At 41.4% G+C, this 22,621-nt stretch overlaps 1 protein-coding gene across 1 annotated transcript; it reads right to left on the bottom strand.

Annotated features, from left to right (window-relative positions):
* Positions 1 to 7,621: 7,621 nt before the first annotated feature.
* LOC106578370 (leucine-rich repeat, immunoglobulin-like domain and transmembrane domain-containing protein 1) lies at positions 7,622 to 20,948 on the bottom strand. Its single transcript, XM_014157089.2, has 4 exons — positions 20,212 to 20,948; positions 19,242 to 19,702; positions 17,524 to 17,829; positions 7,622 to 10,592 (listed from the first exon to the last, which is right to left on the bottom strand). The coding sequence occupies exons 1-4, from the start codon at positions 20,331 to 20,333 to the stop codon at positions 9,529 to 9,531; spliced, it is 1,953 nt and encodes a 650-aa protein (XP_014012564.1). The 5' UTR covers positions 20,334 to 20,948; the 3' UTR covers positions 7,622 to 9,528.
* Between the last annotated feature and the right edge of the window lie 1,673 nt (positions 20,949 to 22,621).

The raw sequence follows: 22,621 nt of genomic DNA, 5'->3' as shown, positions 1-22,621 counted from the left end.
TTAAAGTGGTGTAAAATAGTCCTATGTTTGAAAAACTGAAATTATTGCATTTTTGAGGTTTTGTATTTCGCGCCACGCTGTTGCACTGGCTGTTGAATAGGGTGGGATGGTGACATCCCACCTAGCCCAGACAGGTTTTAATGACAATGACACTTTTCTTCAAGTGGCTGAAGCGGTTTAGGGAGTGGCATCTTTTAAGAAAGAAAATCAATTTATTGCTAGAAAGGAACAGTTTGTATTGCCTCAAATATCGTAGCCTATATCAAATAAATGACAAATATTTTTGCTATTTTTGGCCATAATCAATATATCATTAATCTACCTAAACTGTAATTCATGAGGTGTATAACTTTTTTTGTGTCATCCTCTATGATTTTAAATGCATTATGTCCACGTGTTTGTATTGTGTTTTTAAAATGGAAATAAATCTAATCAAATTAAAATCACAACAAATGTAAGGTATTTATAAAAAAACAGCTTGCACCCTCTGGCTGGCCATGGTTAGCTGAAAGGTGGCAGGCCGAATTTGAGATTAGAGAAATTACTTGCTATTGTTTTTCAAATTAACTCATGGCTAGATTGCTTGCCGAGAGCTTATAGCAGTCCTCTGAGTTGAGGCAACTTGCCAGAGGTGCAAAAGCAGCCTGCAGAGGGCTTATAGTGGTCTTTTTAATTGGGGCTACCCGCCAGAGTTGCAAATCCCGTTTTAAACTGCAAACGCAGCTCGCCCACTGGCGGTAAGAATTTAGAGTCTTGGGTCTAGGGAAAGTGCGAAATAGCAAGCAGGAGAACATTTTTCGCGTACTGGGTAGCTACTGCTGCTATCTACAGTATATCAGTCAACAACAGCTAACTAGGTTTCCCCTCTCTTCCTCAAACCACAGGATTTGAAATAGAAGTGACTGGTGAGATAGTTGTTGTATATGTCCTTTTAGACAAGATCACCTGTGGATTGCTTGGCTTGCTAGTTAGCTTGTGCCATCCTGAGCCCTTGTCTCCACCAGTCTACTTGAAAATTTGGACAAAAATGAAAAAGCTGATGGACCAAGCACATACAGCCCTGTCTCAGCCAAAGAGGATGATGTCATATTCCAAGCAAATTTCAAGCATGTTTTGAAACGGTTTAAAAAACAAGTTTAAGATAAGGTTTTGCTGATGGGTTTTTCTCTGATTTAGACTTTGGCCACAACCACAAGTAAAGGACGAGTCAGCAACATTATTTGGGTATGAGCTAACGGAATATTACCATTTGAAAATATGATTTTCACTGGACAGTTACTTTAAACCACTCGCACTGATTTCAAACTGTGCTTTTAATATACAATTACAGTACTAGTCAAAAGTTCGGACACACCTACTCATTCCAGGGTTTTTCTTTATTTTTACTATTTTCTACATTGTAGAATAATAGTGAAGACATCAAAACTATGAAATAACACATATGAAATCATGTAGTAACCAAAAAAGTGTTAAATCAAAATACATTTTATATTTGAGATACTTCAAAGTAGCCACCGTTTGCCTTGATGACAGCTTTGCACACGCTTGGCATTCTCTCAACCAGTTTCATGAGGCAATCACCTAGAATGAATTTCAATTAACAGGTGTGTCTTGTTAAAAATTTATTTGTTGAATTTCTTTCCTTCTTAATGCGTTTGAGCCAATCAGTTGTGTTGTGACAAGATATGGGTGGTATACAGAAGGTAGCCCTATTTGGTAAAAGACCAACTCCATATTATGACAAGAACAGCTCAAATAAGCAAAGAGAAATGACAGTCCATCATTACTTTAAGACATGAAGGTCAGTCAATGCGGAACATTTCAAGTACTTTCAACATTTCTTCAAGTGCAGTCGCAAAAACCATCAAGCGGTATGATGAAACTGGCTCTCATGACGACCGCCACAGGAAAGGAAGACCCAGAGTTGCCTTTGCTGCAGAGGATAAGTTCATTAGAGTTACTAGCCTCAGAAATTGCAGCCCAAATAAATATTTCACAGAGTTTTTAAGTAACAGACTCAACTCAACATCAACTGCTCAGAGACTGCGTGAATCAGGCCTTTGTGGTCGATTTGCTGCAAAGAAACCATTACCAATAAGAAGAAGAGACTTGTTTGGGCCAAGAAACACAAGCATTGGAAATTAGACCATTGGAAATCAATCCTTTGGTCTAATGGGTCGAAATTTGAGATTTTTGGTTCCAACCGCTGTGTCCTTGTTAGACGCAGAGTAGGAGAACGGATGATCTCTGCATGTGTGGTTCCCACTGTGAAGCATGGAGGAGTAGGTGTGATGGTGTGGGGGTGCTTTGCTGGTGACATTGTTGGTGATTTATTTAGAATTCAAGTCACACTTAACCAGCATGACTGCCACAGCATTCTGAAGTGATACGCCATCCTATCTGGTTTGTGGTAATTGGGACTTTCATTTGTTTTTCAACAGGACAATGACCCAACACACCTCCAGGCTGTGTAAGGGCTATTTGACCAAGAAGGGGAGTGATGGAGTGCTGCATCAGATGACCTGGCCTCCACAATCACCCGACCTCAACCCAATTGAGATTGTTTGGGATGAGTTGGACTGCAGAGTGAAGGAAAAGCAGCCAACAAGTGCTCAGCATATGTGGGAACTCCTTAAAAAAAAGCATGCCAGGTGAAGCTGGTTGGAGAATGCCAAGAGTGTGCAAAGCTGTCATCAAGGCGAAGGGTGACTACTTTGAAGAATCTCAAATATATTTTGATTTGTTTAACAGTTTTTTGGTTACTACATGATTCCATATGTGTTATGTCTTAGTTTTGATGTCTTCACTATTATTCTACAATGTAGAAAATAGCAAAAAATAAAGAAAAACCCTTGAATGAGTAGGTGTGTCCAAACTTTTGACTGGTACTGTACATTAAACACAGACTGCCCCTTGATAATCAGGAGACTCGGGTATGTTGTGGTGGATTTTCACAAAAATTACTTCACGGGAACCTGGTTAAATGAAGTTTGTAGTGTGGCTAGGCACTGGTTGGCTGACACGTAATGCACTGTCAGCATGCAGTCAAAGCTACCAACCACTTTCAGTGCTAACTAGAGCACTCTAATCATATCCTGATATTGACAGCAGATTAGTTTTAGTTTAGGCCTCCAACGGTTCAAATTGAATTAATTCCCCTTTAATTGTAGGACTCGGACATTTCACAATGGAATCATCCCTCTTTAATTGTATTTCACATTATTACATTTTGAGTTAAGGTCACTGATTGAGATTGAAAATGTTTGCGGAAAATATGTGGGGTATAAAAACACAACAGATGCTAAATAAATAAATATAAAAGTGAATTTTAATATATTAAAAAAAATTAAAATAGCATATTTGGAATACATACAATGGATAATTAGGCATTAAAATTTAGCTGACACAAACAGGTAAAATAGAAATGCATCATTTTGATAGTCATACGTTTTTCTCAATCCTAAATAACTCTCATCATGCATAATTTCCACCTTATTTATTTACATATTTCAGTCTGTTGTGTACTTCACTCCAGCTCCAGCCAGCATTCTTCCATTCCTCATTGTGATGAACCATGCCTTTGTATATCTTCTTCAAGAACATACAATTGATAAATACAGATGCATATGTTTATAAATGTAAGTGTAAATCGTACAGACAATGATTTACAAATCATACACATACATATCATATACAGTATACAAAGAAAAAAACAATGATGTCAATAAGTTCCCTTTTAAGCACGTAAGTTGGGAGAAGGTTAAGGGGTTGTGGTTGGAGTTGAAATTGCCATTTACAGTTGAAGTCGGAAGTTTACATACAATTAGGTTGGAGTCATTAAAACCTGTTTTTCAACCAACCCACAAATTTCTTGTTAACAAACTATAGTTTTGGCAAGTCGGTTAGGCCATCTACTTTGTGCATGACACAAATAATTTTTCCAACAATTGTTTACAGACAGATTATTCACTTATAATTCACTGTACCACAAATCCAGTGGGTCAGAAGTTTACATACACTAAGTTGACTGTGCCTTTAAACAGCTTGGAAAATTCCAGAAAATGATGCCATGGCTTTAGAAGCTTTTGATAGGATAATTGACATCATTTGAGTCAATTAGAGGTGTACCTGTGGATGTATTTCAAGGCCTACCTTCAAACGCAGTGCCTCTTTGCTTGACATCATGGTAAAATCAAAAGAAATCAGCCAAGACCTCAGGAAAACATTGTAGACCTCCACAAGTCTGGTTCATCCTTGGCAGCAATTTCCAAACCCCTGAAGGTACCACGTTCATCTGTACAAACAATAGTACGCAAGTATAAACACCATGGGACCACGCAGCCGTCATACCACTCAGGAAGGAGACGCATTCTGTCTCCTAGAGATGAACGTACTTTGGTGTGAAAAGTGCAAATCAATCCCAGAACAACAGCAATGGACCTTGTGAAGATAGTGGAGGAAACCGGTACAAAAGTATCTATATCCACAGTAAAACGAGTCCTATACCGACATAACCTGAAAGCCCGCTCAGCAAGGAAGAAGCCACTGCTCCAAAACCACCATAAAAAAGCCAGACTACAGTTTGCAACTGCACATGGGGACAAAAATACTTTTTGGAGAATTGTTCTCTGGTCTGATGAAACACTAATAGAACTGTTTGGCCATAATGACCATCGTTATGTTTGGAGGAAAAAGGGGGAGGCTTGCAAGGTGAAGAACACCATCCCAACCGTGAAGCACGGGGGTGGCAGGATCATGTTGTGGGGGTGTTTTGCTGCAGGAGGGACTGGTGCACTTCACAAAATAGATGGCATCATGAGGGAAGAAAATTACGTGGATATATTGAAGCAACATTTCAAGACATCAGTCAGGAAGTTAAAGCTTGGTCGCCAATGGGTCTTCCAAATGTACAACGACCCCAAGCATACTTTCAAAGTCGTGGAAAATGGCTTAAGGACAACAAAGTCAATCCCATAGTCAATCCCAACAATCCCATAGAAAATGTGTGGGCAGAAGTGAAAAACTGTGTGCGAGCAAGGAGGCCTACAAACCTGACTCAATTACACCAGCTCTGTCTGGAGGAATGGGCCAAAATTCACCCAACTTATTGTGGGAAGCTTGTGGAAGGCTACCCGAAATGTTTGACCCAAATTAAACAATTTAGAGGCAATGCTACCAAATACTAATTGAGTGTGTGTAAACTTCTGACCCACTGGGAATCTGATGAAAGAAATAAAAGCTGAAATAATTCATTCTCTACTATTATTCTGACATTTCACATTCTTAAAATAAAGTGGTGATCCTAACTGACCTAAGACAGGGAATTTACAAGGATTAAATGTCAGGAATTGTGAAAAACTGAGTTTAAACGTATTTGGTTAAGGTGTATATAAACTTTTAAACTTCCGACTTCAACTGTATACACCGTAACAGTCAAAAGTATGGACACACCTAAACTATGAAATAACACATGGAATCATGTAGCAACCAAAAAAGTGTTAAACAAATCTAATATATTTTAAATTTGAGATTCTTCAAAGTAGCCAACCTTTGCCTTGATGACGGCTTTGCACACTCTTTGCATTCTCTCAATCTGCTTTATGAGGAATGCTTTTCCAACAGTTTTGAAGGAGTTCCCACATATGCTGAGCACTTGTTGTCTGCTTTTCCTTCACTTTGCGGTCCAACCCAAACCATCTCGATTGGGTTGAGGTCGGATGATTGTGGAGGCCAGTTCATTTAATGCAGCACTCCATCACTCTCCTTCTTGGTCAAATAGCCCTTATACAGCCTGGAGGTTTGTTGGGTCATTGTCCTGTTGAAAAACAAATGATAGTCCCACGAAGCAAAAACCAGATGGGATGGCGTATCGCTGCAGAATGCTGTGGTAGCCATGCTGGTTAAGTGTGCCTTGAATTCTAAATAAATCACTGGCAGTGTCACCAGGAAAGCACCCCCACACCATCACACCTCCTCCATGCTTCACGGTGTGAACCACACATGCAGAGATCATCCATTCACCCACTCTGCATCTCACAAAGACACAGCGGCTGGAACCAAAAATCTCAAATTTGGACTCTGGACTATCAGACCAAAGGACAGATTTCCACCAGTTTAACGCCCATTGCTCGTGTTTCTTGGCCCAAGCAAGTTTCTTCTTATTATTGGTGTCCTTTGGTAGTGGTTTCTTTGCAGCAATCGACCATGAAGGCCTGATTCACGTAGTCTCCTCTGAGCAGTTGATGTTGAGATAAGTCTGCTACTTGAACTCTGTGAAGCATTTATTTGGGCTGCAATCTAAGGTGCAGTTAACTCTAATGAATTTATCCTCTGCAGCAAAGACAACTCTGGGTCTTCCTTTCCTGTGGCGGTCCTCATGAGAGCCAGTTTCATCACAGCGCTGGATGTTCTTTGCGACTGCACATGAAGAAATTTTCAAAGCTCTTAACATTTTCCGTATTGACTGACCTTCATGTCTTAAAGTAATGATGGACTGCCGTTTCTCTTTGCTTATTTGAGCTGTTCTTGCCATAATATGGACTTGGTCTTTTACCAAATAGGGCTACCTTTTATATACCATCTCTAATTTTTCACAACACAACTGATTGGCTCAAACGCATTAACAAGGAAAGAAATTCCAGAAATTTACTTTTTACAAGGCACAACTACTTTAATTACTTTTTCATTGGCACGATAAACAAACTTAGGGATGACATGCCAGCAACAAACGCTGACATTACACATCCAAGTATATCTGACCAAATTTTGAAAGACAAGAATTGTACTTTTGAATTCTGTAAAGTCAGTGTGGAAGAGGTGACTAAATTATTGTTGTCTATCAACAATGACAACCGGGGTCTGACAATCTGGATGGAAAATTACTGAGGATAATAGCAGACGATATTGCCACATCTTCAATTTAAGCCTACTAGAAATTGTGTGCCCTCAGGCCTGGAGGGAAGCTAAAGTCATTCCGCTACCCAAGAATAGTAAAGCCCCCTTTACTGGCTCAAATAGCTGACCAATCAGCCTGTTACCAACACTTAGTAAACTTCTGGAAAAAAATGGAGTTTGACCAGATACAATGCTATTTCACAGTAAATAAACTGACAACAGACTTTCAGCACATATATAGGGAAAGACATTCAACAAGCATGGCACTTACACAAATGACTGATTGGCTGAGAGAAATTGATGATATATATTTTTTTATTAAATTTTAAATTGCACCTTTATTTAACTAGGCAAGTCAGTTAAGAAAAATTCTTATTTACACTTGACGGGCCTACCCTGGCCAAACCTGGACAACGCTAGGCCAATGAAGATCCCCATTTATTATGGGGATCCATAATAAATACAAATACCTGTTAATTGAAATGCATTCCAGGTGAATGCCACATGAAACTGGTTGAGAGAATGCCAAGAGTGTGCAAAGCTGTCATCAAGGCAAAGGGTGGCTACTTTGAAGAATCTCAAATATAAAATGTATTTTGATTTGTTTAACATTTTTTTTGGTTACTACATGATTCCATATGTGTTATTTCATAGTGATGATATCTTCACTATTATTCTACAATGTAGAAAATAGTAAAAAATAAAGAAAAACGCTGGTACTGTATAGTTTGGGTATAATTGTGTATATTTATGTTGTATATACAGGGCACATTTGTAAAAGAGACCTAGGACTAAATATGTCTTCCCTGTTAAAATAAAGGTTAAATAAAATAACATGATTCCCATTACCTTTTCGGAGATGCTTTTTGGTTTCGGGCCCAGGGCCAGGATTCATAAAGCCCTTCAGAGTAGGAGTTCTAATCTAGAATCAGGGGCTGTATCCACAAATCTATGCATGAAACCATTTTAGTCATAACCCACTGGGCAAAAACTGGTTGAATCAATGTTGTTTCCACGTCATTTCAATAAAGAAATTAAATGTGATGAAGTGGTCAACGTAAGGGAATTTTGTATTTTTTTCACCCAACTCTTAACTTAAATCCAATGACATGGTGACATTTTTTGTTGAATTCAAGTTAGTTGACAACTCAACCAAAATTAAATCGAAACTAGATGTTGAATTGACGCCTGTGCTCAGTGGGAAGAGTCCTACCTAGTCAACAGATATTTAGGAGATCATATGTGCTGTCCTAACTAGCTATACAGAAAATTGCTTTGGAGTTGTTGAAAGAAAGTTTTGATATTTCTATATAATCAACCGATAAATTATCTAGAAGTACCTGCAACACTATCTCTTGCACTTTTGAAAATAATTTCAAATTCATATTTTATGTACAGTCACATACACCGTGGGTGTCTGAAGTGTGCTATAGAGTTCACAGACGGCGACAATGGTTATTCTCCCAATTTGCAACAATGTCAATGAGTGTCATGACTATCTTTTCTTTGTGTAATTACCAGTTGAGATAAACTTTTATGAGTTGATTTTCGTCCTGGCTCAGAGTTTAAACCTACTCTGAGCTGGGATTGTTTTATTGTCTTAAAACGGGTTTTAACAGGATTCCTAGGCCCTTTTCTGAAACACTTTGTGGATATGGCCCCAGGTCCCCCCTGTCCATGTTATCTCATTTATTATGATCCAAAAGGCTAAAGTGTTCCTAGAGCAGCACTCCTACTTTGAGACCTTTAATGAATATTGGCCCAGGTGTCCTTCTTTCAGACTTTTACTTGATAACTTAACTATGATAAATGTATTTAAATGAAATACTATCTGTAGGGCTCATTTACAACTGATTGACTGATAGACCCCAGAAGTGTAAAAACACATTACATCATTAAAATTCTCTCTGTTGAAATACTATACATTTCAGATGTAAAAAAATTAAGGATAAAAATGACAAAACTCCTTTAAACAGATATTTCCATGATGGTGCATCGTCCAAGCGTCCCCTCATAGAACCCCCGATGTGGTGGCGCCCAACATGGTGGGAGAGGTGGGGAAGAGTCCTGTGCCCTGTGGGTGTGGGGGGGAACACGGTGAGAGAAAGGGAGACAACCAGATATGTGTGTTGGGCTGTGATGAGCATTTCGACAAGGTGTGTGTGTGGGGCTGTGGTGAAACTTAGGGAGAGGGTGAGGTTTGTGTAAGGGGCTGTGGTAGGGGTGAGGACGATGTGTGTGTCTGGGGCTATGGTGAAGATGAGATGTGTGTGTAGGACTGTGCTGAGAGTGAGGGAGAGTATAGGATGTGTGTGGGTGGCTTTGGTGAGGCTGAGAGAAAGGATTATGTGTGTGGGGACGAGGTTTGTGTGTGGGGCTATGGTGCGGGTGAGGAGTGTGTGTGGAGCAATGGTGAGGACGAGATATGTGTGTGGGGCTGTGGTGAGAGTAAGGTGTGTGAGGATGAGATGTGTGTGTGGGGCTATGATGAAGATGAGGTGTGTGTGTGTGGCTATGATGGGGATGATGTGTGTGTTTGGGGCTATGATGGGGATGAGGTGTGTGTATGGAGATGTGTTGAACCAGAGGGTGCGAGTGTGGGAGATGGCATGGGGAGGGAGCTGGAGCATGAAGTCAGCAGAAGTACTCGTTGGGCTGACCCTCTATCTTAGCCGTGGCCTCCGAGTCCAGACTGGATCGGGCCGACAGCAGCCGGTTGGACTCCTCAGGGTTGAGTCTGGTCAGGTACTCACCCTCCAACCCTTTAGCCTTGGTTCCGGGGGACAGCGTCTCAAAAGTCACATACGAGTCCTGGATGTCCTTGGACTTCTTGCCCCACATCTTCTGGATGCGCCTCTTGAGCGCGCCACAGCAGACGATGACGGTGAGTGGCACAGCAATGACACAAGCCACGGTAATCACGATGACGTTGATGAGCTTCTGGGTGCCAGCGGCACTGGCCGCCTCGTCAGTGGAGAAGATGACACACTGCTCCTTCTTGGGGATCAGGCCCCGGACGCACACGCAGGCAATGTACTTAGTCTTGGGCACCAGGCCCTCGATGAAGACCCGATTCTGACCTGCCGCCACGTTGATCTTGCGCATGTCTCGCTCTCCGAAGACGGCATAGAGCACACTGAAGGCCGTGGTGTTCTTGGCCTTGGGTGCCCGCCAGTTCAGGGTGATGGTGTTCTCCGTGTCGCCTAACACCTTGACCGAGCGAACTATCCGGTCCGGGTCATACTGGGCCTGGGCCAGGTTGCTCAGGTTGGTCTTCTCCAGCTCCAGGAGTCCGTCTGGACTGGGCAACTTGGCTGGTCCAGGGGTGGCTCTATCTGCCACACTTCCCACTACCACACCTTCAGGCTTAGGGCTGGAGTACACAACAGCAGGTGGGGGTGGAGGGTTGGGGGTGGGAACCACTAACCTATCCACCAGTTTCTCCTGGTATGCTGCCTTCCCCATCCCGTTGGGTTTGTTGACTTTGTTTTTTTTTACAGTAGTGGCAACCACGCTGGTTTGGTTGTTGTTATTGTCGGGTTTTGGGGGAGCGTCGGAGACAACCAGGGAGATGATGGTCTCTGCATTTCCGGCGTAGTTAGTGGCCTTGCAGACATACTTCCCTGAGTCACGGTAGGACACGGCTGGGACACTGAGGATGGACCAGATAATGCCTTCCTTGGAGTTCTCCTGCTGGACTGTAGAGCAAGAGAAGAGACATGGACACACTATTAGTCAGAGTAAAAAAATGTAAATACTAAAAAGTAATACAAAGACAGGGGAGATTCCCATTGAAAGTGTTTTTTAATGCAGGGGCCATATCCACAAAGCGTCTCAGAAAAGGTCCTAGGAATCCTGTTAAAACCTGTTAAGACAAACTTTGAATAATATGAATTTGTTAAAGTTTATCTCAGCTGGTAATCACGACAGTTTAAGGTACTACAAAGGAAAGATAGTGATGATGCTCATTGACATTGTTGCAATTATTATTATTTTTTTAACCTTTATTTAACTAGGCAAGTCAGTTGAAAATAAATTCTTATTTTACAATGACGGCCTACCCCGGTCAAACCCTCCCCTAACCCGCCAACGCTAGGCAGATTGTGCGCCGCCCTATGGGACTCCCAATCATGATACAGCCCGGGATTAAATCAGGGTCTTTAGTGACAGCACTGAGATCTAGCACTGAGATCAAATCAAATTGTATTGGTCACATACACATGGTTAGCAGATGTTATTGTGAGTGTAGCAAAATGCTTGTGCTTCTAGTTCCGACAGTGGAGCAATATCTAACAAGTAATATCTAACAATTCCACAACAAATACCTAATACACACAAATCTAAGTAAAGGAATGGAATAAGAATATATAAATATATGGATGAGCAATGGCAGCACGGCATAGGCTAAGATGCAATAGATAGTAAATAATACAGTATATACATATGAGTAATGCAAGATATGTCAAGATTATTAAAGTGGCACTATTAAAGTGACTACTGTTCCATTTATTAAAGTGGCCAATTATTTCAAGTCTGTATGTAGGCAGCAGCCTCTCTGTGCAGTGCCTTAGATGCAGTGCCTTATACCGCTATGCCACTCGGGAGCCCCAAATAATGGGGAATAACGGCATTGCCAGCTGTGAACTCTATAGCACTCTTCAGACAACCACAGTGAATGTTGCAATGGTAAAACATTTGATATAATTTGCGCCTAACACGGTCACTTTTCATTCTCTTAATTCTTGCCTAATATGTTGGAATGCATAACTTTTTTTTTTTTTACTAATTCTGATATTTTGAAGTATGTAATAGGCCTATTGCACTGAATCACATGGTGGTTGTTAAAGCGTAATTTGGATAATATTACCGTTATACTGTGTCAACACACTCGTCAGCGTCACTCCCGTTCAACAACTCTAAATTGCTTTGGCACAGTAGGCATCAAGTCACTTGCTGATAATGTTTGAAAGGTCTATAATTCTAACTGAACACAAAGCCAACATACACTACATGGCCAGAAGTATTCAAAATGAGTGGATTTGGCTATTTCAGCCTCACCCGTTGCTGACAGGTGTATAAAATCGAGTTCACAGCCATGCAATTTCCATAGACAAACACTGGCAGTAAAATGGCCTGTACTGCAGAACTCAGTGACTTTCAATGTGGCACTGTCATAGGATGCCACCTTTCCAACAAGGTAGCTCGTCAAATGTATGCCCTGCTAGAGCTGTCACAGTCAACTGTAAGGGCTGTTATTGTGAAGTGGAAACATCTAGGAGCAACAATGGCTCAGCCGTGAATTGGTAGGCCACACAACCTCCCAGAATGGGACCGGCGAATGCTGAAGAGTGTAGCGCTTTAAAATCGTCTGTCCTCGGTTGCAACACTCACTACCGAGTTCCAAACTGCCTATGGAAGCAACGTCAGCACAAGAACTGCTCGTCAGGAGCTTAATGAAATGGGTTTCCATGGCCCAGCTGCTGCACAGAAGCATAAAATCACCATGTGCAATGCCAAGCGTCGGCTGGAGTGATGTAAAGCTCGCCGCCATTAGACTTTGTAGCAGTGGAAACACGTTCTCTGGAGTGATGAATCATGCTTCACCATCTGGCAGTACGACAAACGAATCTGGGTTTGGCGGATACCAGGAGAAAGCTACCTGCCCGAATGCATATTGCCAACTGTAATGTTTGGTGGAGGAGGAATAATGGTCTGGGGCTGTTATTCATTAGTTCCAGTGAAGGGAAATCTTAACACTACAGCATACAATGACATTCTAGATGATTCTGTTCTTCCAACTTTAGGTGTATCATGTGAAATCATTGTCAAAAGTGCAAGAATTACTGTTGCATGTACAGTTGAAGTCAGAAGTTTACATACACCTTAGCCAAATACATTTAAACTCAGTTTTCACAATTCCTGACATTTAATCCTAGTACAAATTCCCTGTCTTAGGTCAGTTAGGATCACCACTTTATTTTAAGAATATGAAATGTCAGAATAATAGTAGAGAGAATTATTTATTTCAGCTTTTATTTCTTTCATCAAAAGTTTGGTCAAAAGTGGGTCAAAAGTTTACATACACTCAATAAGTATTTGGTAGCATTGCCATTAAATTGTTTAACTTGAGTCAAACGTCTCGGGTAGCCTCCCACAAGCTTCCACAATAAGTTGGGAGAATTTTGGCCCATTCCTCCTGACAGAGCTGGTGTAACGGAGTCAGGGTTGTAGGCCTCCTTGCTCGCACACACCTTTTCAGTTATGCCCACACATTTTCTATGGGATTGAGGTCAAGGCTTTGTGATGGCCACTCCAATACCTTGACTTTGTTGTCCTTAAGCCATTTTGCCACAACTTTGGAAGTATGCTTGTGGTCATTGTCCATTTGGAAGACCCATTTGCTTCAATATATCCACATAATTTTCCTCCCTAATGATGCCATCTATTTTGTGAAGTGCACCTGTCCCTCCTGCAGCAAAGCACCCCCACAACACGATGCTGCCACCCCCGTGCTTCACGGTTGGGAAGGTGTTCTTCGGCTTGCAATCCTCCCCCTTTTTCCTCCAAACATAATGATGGTCAATATGGCCAAACAGTTCTATTTTTGTTTCATCAGACCAGAGGACATTTCTCCTTGTGGAGATGTACAATTTTTTTTCTGAGGTCTTGGCTGATTTCTTTTGATTTTCCCATGATGTCAAGCAAAGAGGCACTGAGTTTGAAGGTAGGCCTTGAAATACATCCACAGGTACACCTCCAATTGACTCAAATGATTCGGAAGTTTACATACAATTAGGAGTCATTAAAACTCGTTTTTCAACCACTCCACAAATGTCTTGTTAACAAACTATAGTTTTGGCAAGTCGGTTAGGACATCTACTTTGTGCATGACACAAGTAATTTTTCCAACAATTGATTACAGACAGATTATTTCACTTATAATTCACTGTATCACAATTCCAGTGGGTCAGAAGTTGACTAAGTTGACTGTGCATTTAAACAGCTTGGCAAATTCCAGAAAATGACGGCATAGCTTTAGAAGCTTCTGTTAGGCTAATTGACATCATTTGAGTCAATTGGAGGTGTACCTGTGGATGTATTTCAAGGCCTACCTTCAAACTCAGTGCCGCATTGCTTGACATCATGGGAAAATGAAAAGAAATCAGCCAAGACCTCAGGAAAAAATTGTAGACCTCCATAAGTCTGGTTCATTCTTGGGAGCAATTTACAAATGACTGAAGGTACCATGTTCATCTGTACAAACAATAGTACGCAATTATAAACACCATGGGACCACGCAACCGTCATACTGCTCAGGAAGGAGACGCATTCCGTCTCCTAGAGATGAACGTACTTTGGTGCGAAAAGTGCAAATCAATCCCAGAACAACAGCAAAGGACCTTGTGAAGATGCTGGAGGAAACGGGTACAAAATAATTTATATCCACAGTAAAACGAGTCCTATATCGTCATAACCTGAAAGGCCACTCAGCAAGGAAGAAGCCACTGCTCCAAAACCACCATAAAAAAGCCAGACTACAGTTTGCAACTGCATATGGGGATAAAGATCGTACTTTTTGGATAAATTACCTCTGGTCTGATGAAACAAAAATAGAACTGTTTGGCCATTTTGACCATCATTATGTTTGGAGGAAAAAGGGGGAGGATTGCAAGCCGAAGAACACCATCCCAACCGTGAAGCACGGGGGTGGCAGCATCATGTTGTGGGGGTGCTTTGCTGCAGGAGGGGCTGGTGCACTTAACAAAATAGATGGCGTCATGAGGGAGGAAAATTACGTGGATATATTGAAGCAAAATCTCAAGGCATCAGTCAGGAAGTTAAAGCTTGGTTGCAAATGGATCTTCCAAATTTACAATGACCCCAAACATACTTCCAAAGTTGTGGCAAAATGGCTTAAGGACAACAAAGTCAAGGTATTGGAGTGGCCATCACAAAGCCGTGACCTCAATCACAAAGAAAATGTGTGGGCAGAACTGAAAAAGTGTGTGCGAGCAAGGAGGCCTACAACCTGACTCTGTTACTCCAGCTCTGTCAGGAGGAATGGGCCAAAATTCACCCAACTTATTGTGGTAAGCTTATGGAAGGCTATTTCGAAACGTTTGACCCAAGTTAAACAATTTAATGGCAATGCTACCAATTACTAATTGAGTGTATGTAAACTTCTGACCCACTGGGAATGTGATGAATGAAATAAAAGCTGAAATTAATCATTCGCTCAACTATTATTCTGACATTTCACATTCTTAAAACAAAGTGGTGATCCTAACTGACCTAAGACAGGGAATTTTTACTAGGATTAAATGTCAGGAATTGTGAAAAACTGAGTTTAAATGTATTTGGCTAAGGTGTATTTAAACTTCCGACTTCAACTGCGCGTGTAGCGCCAGCTGAATACGTTACAAATGGTTAACAAATCTATCACTCTATCTATAGACCAAGCAGACTAAGATGTGAGCCGGATGTTGCAAAACGGTTTAAAACTACAACTCTACCAAAGGACAAGACTAGAGAACATGAGGACGCTGGTCCCCACATTGAAATGGTTACCACTCTATAGACCAAGCAGACTGAGGTGTAAGCCAAATGTTGCAAAATGGTTATAAACTCTGAAACTATCAATCACTACAGAAGAAGCAAATCCTAGACATCGCGTTATCAGTCTGCAGCTGAAAATGTACGTAGGTTAGGACGAGGACACCAACAACCTCTGAAGCATTCTAACGAGATGAACTCAAAGAACTACTGTACAGGTTACGTTGAAGTATCCATTCTTACCACCACCATGAGCAGGAGCTCTACCTAAGGATATGTTGATCTCTGGTGGCCGAACCAGCGTCGTACACCCAACATCTCTGTGACCAAAGGATTTGGACGATCAAGGACAGCTCAATCGTGAATATATAAATTGCATTCCTTTTTCCGAATGAGCGGTTATTAGAGTGCTTAAGACTTTTTATTTTCATGAGCGTAGCCTCCCATAGTCCGATAGAGTAACTACTTTGTCTCTCTTTTCCGCCCCCTCCTCTCTCTGAATTCTCCACCGTGTTATAACCAAACTGTTCTGTTAGTCTTCGAGAGACTACTTACTGTATAATGTTAGTGTGTATTTGTGTATTCTGTAATTGTTTAATTAGTTAGTAAATAAATAATTGAGCCAATTTGTGTATCGCTGATTCATCAATAAAGTAGGGTTCGTGCAGACTAGAGGAAATTATGACTTTCAGAATGACTGATGAGGTAATAATACATTAATAATCTGTAATCGATAAGATATGAAAATATCTGAAGAGTTAAATTCGGGAAATAACTCTTTAAACAACATTTTCCCATGGTGCCCTGACTTCCTAGTTAATTAATGTGTACATTATTAGTTTAATCACATAATAATTACACATAGAGAATTGATTTGATAATATAACAGTCTTCCCTTTAATGATAGTCACGACAATGATATATGATAAACAAAGTAGCAGCAGTGTATATGATGATTGTATGTGAGTCAGTATAAATGTATGTGAATATTATGTGTGTGTAAGCTAATGATGGAGTGAGTGTTTGTCTGTGTGTGTTGTTGTGTCAGTTTATGTGAGTGTGTAGGGCCCTATGAGTGTGTATAGAGACAGAGCAAAAATAAATAAAAAATACAAGGGTCAACTCAGATCGTCCATGTAGCCAGTTGTTCACTATTTAGTTAGCCATTTAGTAGTCTTATGGCTTGGGGATAGAAGCTGTTCAGGAGCCTTTTGGTGTCAGACTTGATGCACCGGTACCGGTTGCCGTCTGGAAGCAGACTTCCCTAGATAGCAGGGAGTTCAACCCCAGTGATGTACTGGGCTGTCCGCACCACCCTCTGTAGCACCATGTGATCGAGGGCGGTGCTATTGCCATACCAAGCATAGGTGCAGCAGGAAAAAAATGCTCTCAATGGTTCAGCTGCAAAACCTTTTTAACCTCCTGAGGGGGAAAAGGTGCTGTCTCGCCTTCTTCACAACCGTGCACTTGTGTGTGGATCATTTTAAGTTGATATGCATAAAAATTACTTCATAATAAGATGATACATTAGTGCATTATCACTTAACTACCTACAACATATTTGGCTGGCTAGCAAAAAAAGCTTAGAGCCATTTCTCTCGGTTTTTACTGCGTTTTGCCTTTATAGGGCAGTATGCATCACTGCTTATTTTAGTAAGATTGATGAAGTCAAGAAGCTAGGACTACTAGCTAGCTAGCTAAATTGATTAGCTAGGTTCACAATGTAAACAAAAGCAACTTGTGTAATTGGAGGATAATTTAGTACAAACACTAGCAACAATTTAATGAGTATTTGAGAAAAACTGGACAAAATCTATTGTAGTTATGCATAATCGATGGATATGGTACAGTAGAAAATATAATAAATATGCTCGTCCCCTCTGCTCCTCTTCGCTCTCAAAACAACGCGCTCTGTGCAGCAGGTAGAACAGCACATTGATACGACGCTGATGGCAAAGAAATGCGACGTGTATAGTGGAGCTAAAGAGTTATAGTGGAGCTGAAGTGTTACAGTCACACAGACACAGAGAGAGAAAGGAAGAGAAGCAAACATACACAAATCCCTCGCTGACTCACCTGTCCCGTTCAGGGCTTTCCCTTCCGCCCTGTGCCAGGCCAGATCCGGGCTGGGAACGCCAATGGTCCCGCAGCGCAGCAGCACGTTGTTTCCCACGGCGCTGCGGACGTGCGCCACCGCTGTATGGACGCGTGGTGCCTGGCACTTCCGTAGCTCGGCGTCACTGAACAGAACACCTGACAGGCTCTCGGGAGCAGCACAGCGAAGGCGTGTGTCGATTAATGCCACAGAGAGCGTTGGCAACTTCTGGAACTGGACCAGGTCATACAGGCGGCAGTCACACACCCAGGGGTTGTCATGGAGACCTGGATGGTTCAAGGTCAACTCATTAAGTCACATGGCAAAATAAAATTGAACTCTGAATTCTGTGATGAATAAAATAAAAAAGGATACCAATGGGGATTGGTGGGGTCAGAGGAGAGGGGAGAACGTAAGAGTTACAGTATGAAGTGGGGGACACGTTATAAGAAAGGCCCAGAGTTTTTCCTGGTTAGGTCATGAAAAACTCCTTGGCCTGGTCAGTTTACAAACACATCGTGAATGAAAGGAACCAGTGTCTTTCTGGTTACACAGCTTGACTGCATGGCTACAGATGACAGCTGTGGATGTCTGTGTGAGGATTACTTACATTCTAAAATAAACTAGAATGACGGGTGTGGTGATGATGACAACGATAATGACGACGGCGACGATGATGGTTAAATTGGGATTTAAGCAGTGACTGAACAATATTCAGATCATGTTGGCTTTTTCAGAAGATTTGGGAACTTAGCACACAAATGTCTGTATTTGTCTGTCTCTTTTTTTCTCCATTTTGAGGGATTTTTCAACCAACAACTCTGAGTGACTAAAATTAAGCCATTTTTTTTTATCTCAAGTGTTTTTAGGACCGGTAAGTTGACTGAGAACACATTCTCATTTACAGCAACAACCTGGGGAATAGTTACAGGGGAGATGAATGAGCCAAATGGAAGCTGGGGATGATTAGTTGGCCAGTTTGGAAATTTAGCCAGGACGCCAGAGCTAACACTCCTACTCTTACAATGAGTGCCATGGGATCTTTAGAGACAAAAGAAAGTCAGGACACCAGTTTAACATCCCATTCAAAAGACAACACCCTACACAGGGCAATGCTCCCAATCACTGCCCTGGGGTATTAGAATATTTTTTTTGACCAGTGGAAAGAGTACCTCCTACTGGCCCTCCATCACCACTTACCAGCTGCATCTGGTCTCCCATCCAGGGACCAACTAGGTCCAACCATGTTTAGCTATAGAGGCAAGCCAGCAGTGGTATGCAGGTTGGTATGTTGCTGGCCAACGATGATGACAATGATGATGACGACGGCGACGATGATGGTTAAATTGAGATTTAGGGAGTGATTTCACAATACTCAGATCATGTTGACTTGTTCAGAGGATTTGGGAACATATTACACATTCGTTTGTATACAGTATCTTTTTTTTTCCATTTCGAGGGATTTTTCAACCAACAACTCTGAGTGACTGAAAAAGATGTAGCTTACTTTACTTAAGCAATTTTTTATGATGGAAAACATGCCTGATCTGAATGTATGATTGTCTTCTGGTTTTATATTAGGGCTGCCTTCTAGCCACATCTCCTTTGTTAATGAGAGTATCTCAATGGTACATGCGATCACCTGGTAAATTGTGAGGAAAAAAAGGGAAAAAAAGGTTAAAAAATCTCTCTCCCTTACCAAGTATCATTTTGGAGTTCTCTGGGCCCTGCACAGGTTTAACTGTTAGCCAGGTGGCGAGCACCTCGGCCGGAACAGTCAGAAGGTTGTTGCTGGACAGATCCAGGTAGGTCAGGTTTTTTAAATAAATTGTGGCGTCTGCGGGAACTGAGGTCAACTGGTTGTTGTGCAAGTCGAGCAGCGTGAGGCTGGACATATCCATAAGAGACTCCCAGGGGAAGGTGGTGAGGGCATTCCCGTCCAGTCGCAGCTCCTCCAGATTTAGCATCCCACGGAAACTGTCCGGTTTGAGAGAGGACAGCACATTGAAGGACATCCAGAGGAACTCCAGATTGGGGAGGTAGCTGAAGGCTTCGCTCGGGATCCGATGGATGGCTGTTTTCTCGATTCGCAGCTTGGACGTGTCCACGGGGAAACTGGCAGGCACAATGGAGATCTCGGGGTCGTTGCAAATTACGCTCCTGAGGAAACAACGGGATGTGTTAAACCTTGGCTTATGTTGTTTAAAAAAACAATGTGGGAGGAAAGGAACACAAATATTATTATTATTTGAACTGTCTTTTTGTAAAAAGAAACTGACATTTTTGGTGTGAATTATTTATGTGAAATGTCAAATTGGGTTTTCATATGAGTTATTTAATACAGGCTATGTGCCAATTATAGTAAATTAATTCAAAAGCCTACATGTAGGCCTAACACTCTCACTAGAAACTCAACTCAGAGAGATTGTCAGAGATAGAGAGTTGGTCAATGTGCCTTTGCAAGATAATCCTGCATTAAATAAAATTGGACATCATGCACTCCCAATAATTTACTTTGTCCACATGCTGATTTCGCAGTGAAGGTCCAACATCTGTAATCGTGCGAGAAAAATCTCTTAAATTAAACGGAATGCGTCTGCACAAACAAATAAAAACATGCACATAAAACGATACATTGGTTGGTTTTGTCATTAGTTTCTTCTACTCACCTGGCCATAGATCCATCACTAAGGTTGTGAAAAAAACAGCTGCACTGTGACGGGCACGCGCTCACCGAGGAGGGTGGCGCACCTGTCGCCAGGTAGAGTCCCAGGACGAATGCGAGGAACATTTTGGCCCACTTTTATGCATGCACTGCACAGCTAGCCTGCATGCACCTAGTCAGCACCGACTGAAGCCAAACAGACCTGCGTTTGTCATTTACCGAAATATCATCTGCACGGTTTTGTCCCACGGCTTCGCTGTCCCATAGCGATCAGACTGCTATGAGTCCCGAGATAAGAAGGATAGACAAGGATTAGCGAAAGGACTGCAGTCTTTTCATCTGGATGCATATTTCATCCTGGAATCCGATAGGCTGCGCAGAGACGTCCCTATTTATTATCACACAAAATACTTCCGAAAATGTCATAATCCACTGTGATGTTGTTTGTCTTTTTTTCTCCCCCACAAATTCAGTTTGTTAATTTGAGCCCTGCCGTGACTGGTAAACTGTTGTTGGGCTGCGCTGGTTTTGCCAAGGTGTGGCACCGTGGTAAAATTGATTTGAGATTCGATGTTGGCCAGGCATTCGGACCTTTAAATTTCAATAGCTCGCAAACGACTTGACCTACATAACTCAGGTTAGGCTCTTTGTAAAAGAAAAAAGGTGTACAGCATTGCACAGGTTTTATTTGACCGATTCCGACCCTAGTTTCATAATCAAAAATCAGCGGTGCCGTGGGATTATTGAACAAGGTTCGGATTTGACGTGAATGCTAATAGTTAGGGACCATCAACAAAGTGCATGATCACAATATTCAAATTGCAATAGCTCCTGAACCGCATCATTTAGCAACCTCATTTCAACTGTCAATTATTCCTCACATAGAGTGGCATGTTGCACACTGGTTTTCTCATAAAACGATTAAATAAATTATATATATATATATATATATATATATATATTTTTATAAAAAAACACTTAAAATTAAATATCCCTTTGACCACATGACCTAGGCACCTCAAAACAACGTTGTACTTAGCAACCTCATTTTAACTGCCCATTATTCCTTGTATAGAGACATTTTCCACTCCCTTTAGTACTCATAAAATTATTAATTTTATTTATATTTACATACAGTTGAAGTTGGAAGTTTACATACAATTGGGTTGGAGTCATTAAAAATCGTTTTTCAACCAACCCACAAATTTCTTGTTAACAAACTATAGTTTTGGCAAGTCGGTTAAGACATCTACTTTGTGCATGACACAAGTAATTTTTACAACGATTGTTTACAGACAGATTATTTCACTTATAATTCACTGTATCAATATTCCAGTGGGTCAGAAGTGTACATACACTCAATTGACTGTGCCTTCAAACAGCTTGAAAAATGTCAGAAAATGATGCCATGGCTTTAGAAGCTTCTGCAAATTCAAATAATTTTAGTTAATTGGAGGTGTACCTGTGGATGTATTTCAAAGCCTACCTTCAAACTCATTGCCTCTTTGCTTGACATCATGGGCAAATCAAAAGAAATCAGCCAAAAAATTGTAGACCTCCACAAGTCTGGTTCATCCTTGGGAGCAATTTCCAAACACCTGAAGGTATCACGTTCATCTGTACAAACAATAGTACGCAAGTATAAACACCATGGGACCACGCAGCCGTCATACCGCTCAGGAAGGAGACGCGTTCTGTCTCCTAGAGATGAATGTATTTTGGTGCAAAAAGTGCAAGTCAATCCCAGAACAACAGCAACGGGTCTTGTGAAGATGATGGAGGAAACAGGTACAAAAGTATCTATATCCACAGTAAAACGAGTCCTGTATCGACATAACCTGAAAGGCCGTTCAGCAAGGAAGAAGCCACTTCTCCAAAACCGCCATAAAAAGCCAGACTAAGGTTTGCAACTGCACATGGAGACAGAGACTGTACATTTTGGATAAATGACCTCTGGTCTGATGAAACAAAAATAGAACTGTTTGGCCATAATGACCATTGTTATGTTTGGAGGAAAAAGGGGGAGGCTTGCAAGCCAAAGAACACCATCCCAACCGTGAAGTACGGGGGTGGCAGCATTTTGTTGTGGGGGTGCTTTACTGCAGGAGGGGCTGGTGCACTTCACAAAATAGATGGCATCATGAGAGAAGAAAATTACGTGGATACATTGAAGCAACATCTCAAGACATCAGTCAGGAAGTTAAAGCTTGGTCGCAAATGGGTCTTCCAAATGTACAATGACCCCAAGCATACTTCCAAAGTTGTATTAAAATGGCTCAAGGTCAACAAAGTCAAGGTATTGGAGTGGCCACCACAAAGCCGTGACCTCAATCCCAAAGAAAATTTGTGGGCAGAACTGAAAAAGCGTGTGCGAGCAAGGAGGCCTAGAAACTGACTCAGTTGCATCAGCTCTG

Source organism: Salmo salar, chromosome ssa19, assembly GCF_905237065.1.
Source record: "Salmo salar chromosome ssa19, Ssal_v3.1, whole genome shotgun sequence".
Lineage (NCBI taxonomy): Eukaryota > Metazoa > Chordata > Actinopteri > Salmoniformes > Salmonidae > Salmo > Salmo salar.
The sequence above is the reverse complement of the archived record's forward strand: the minus strand, read 5'-3'. Positions and strand labels throughout refer to the sequence as shown.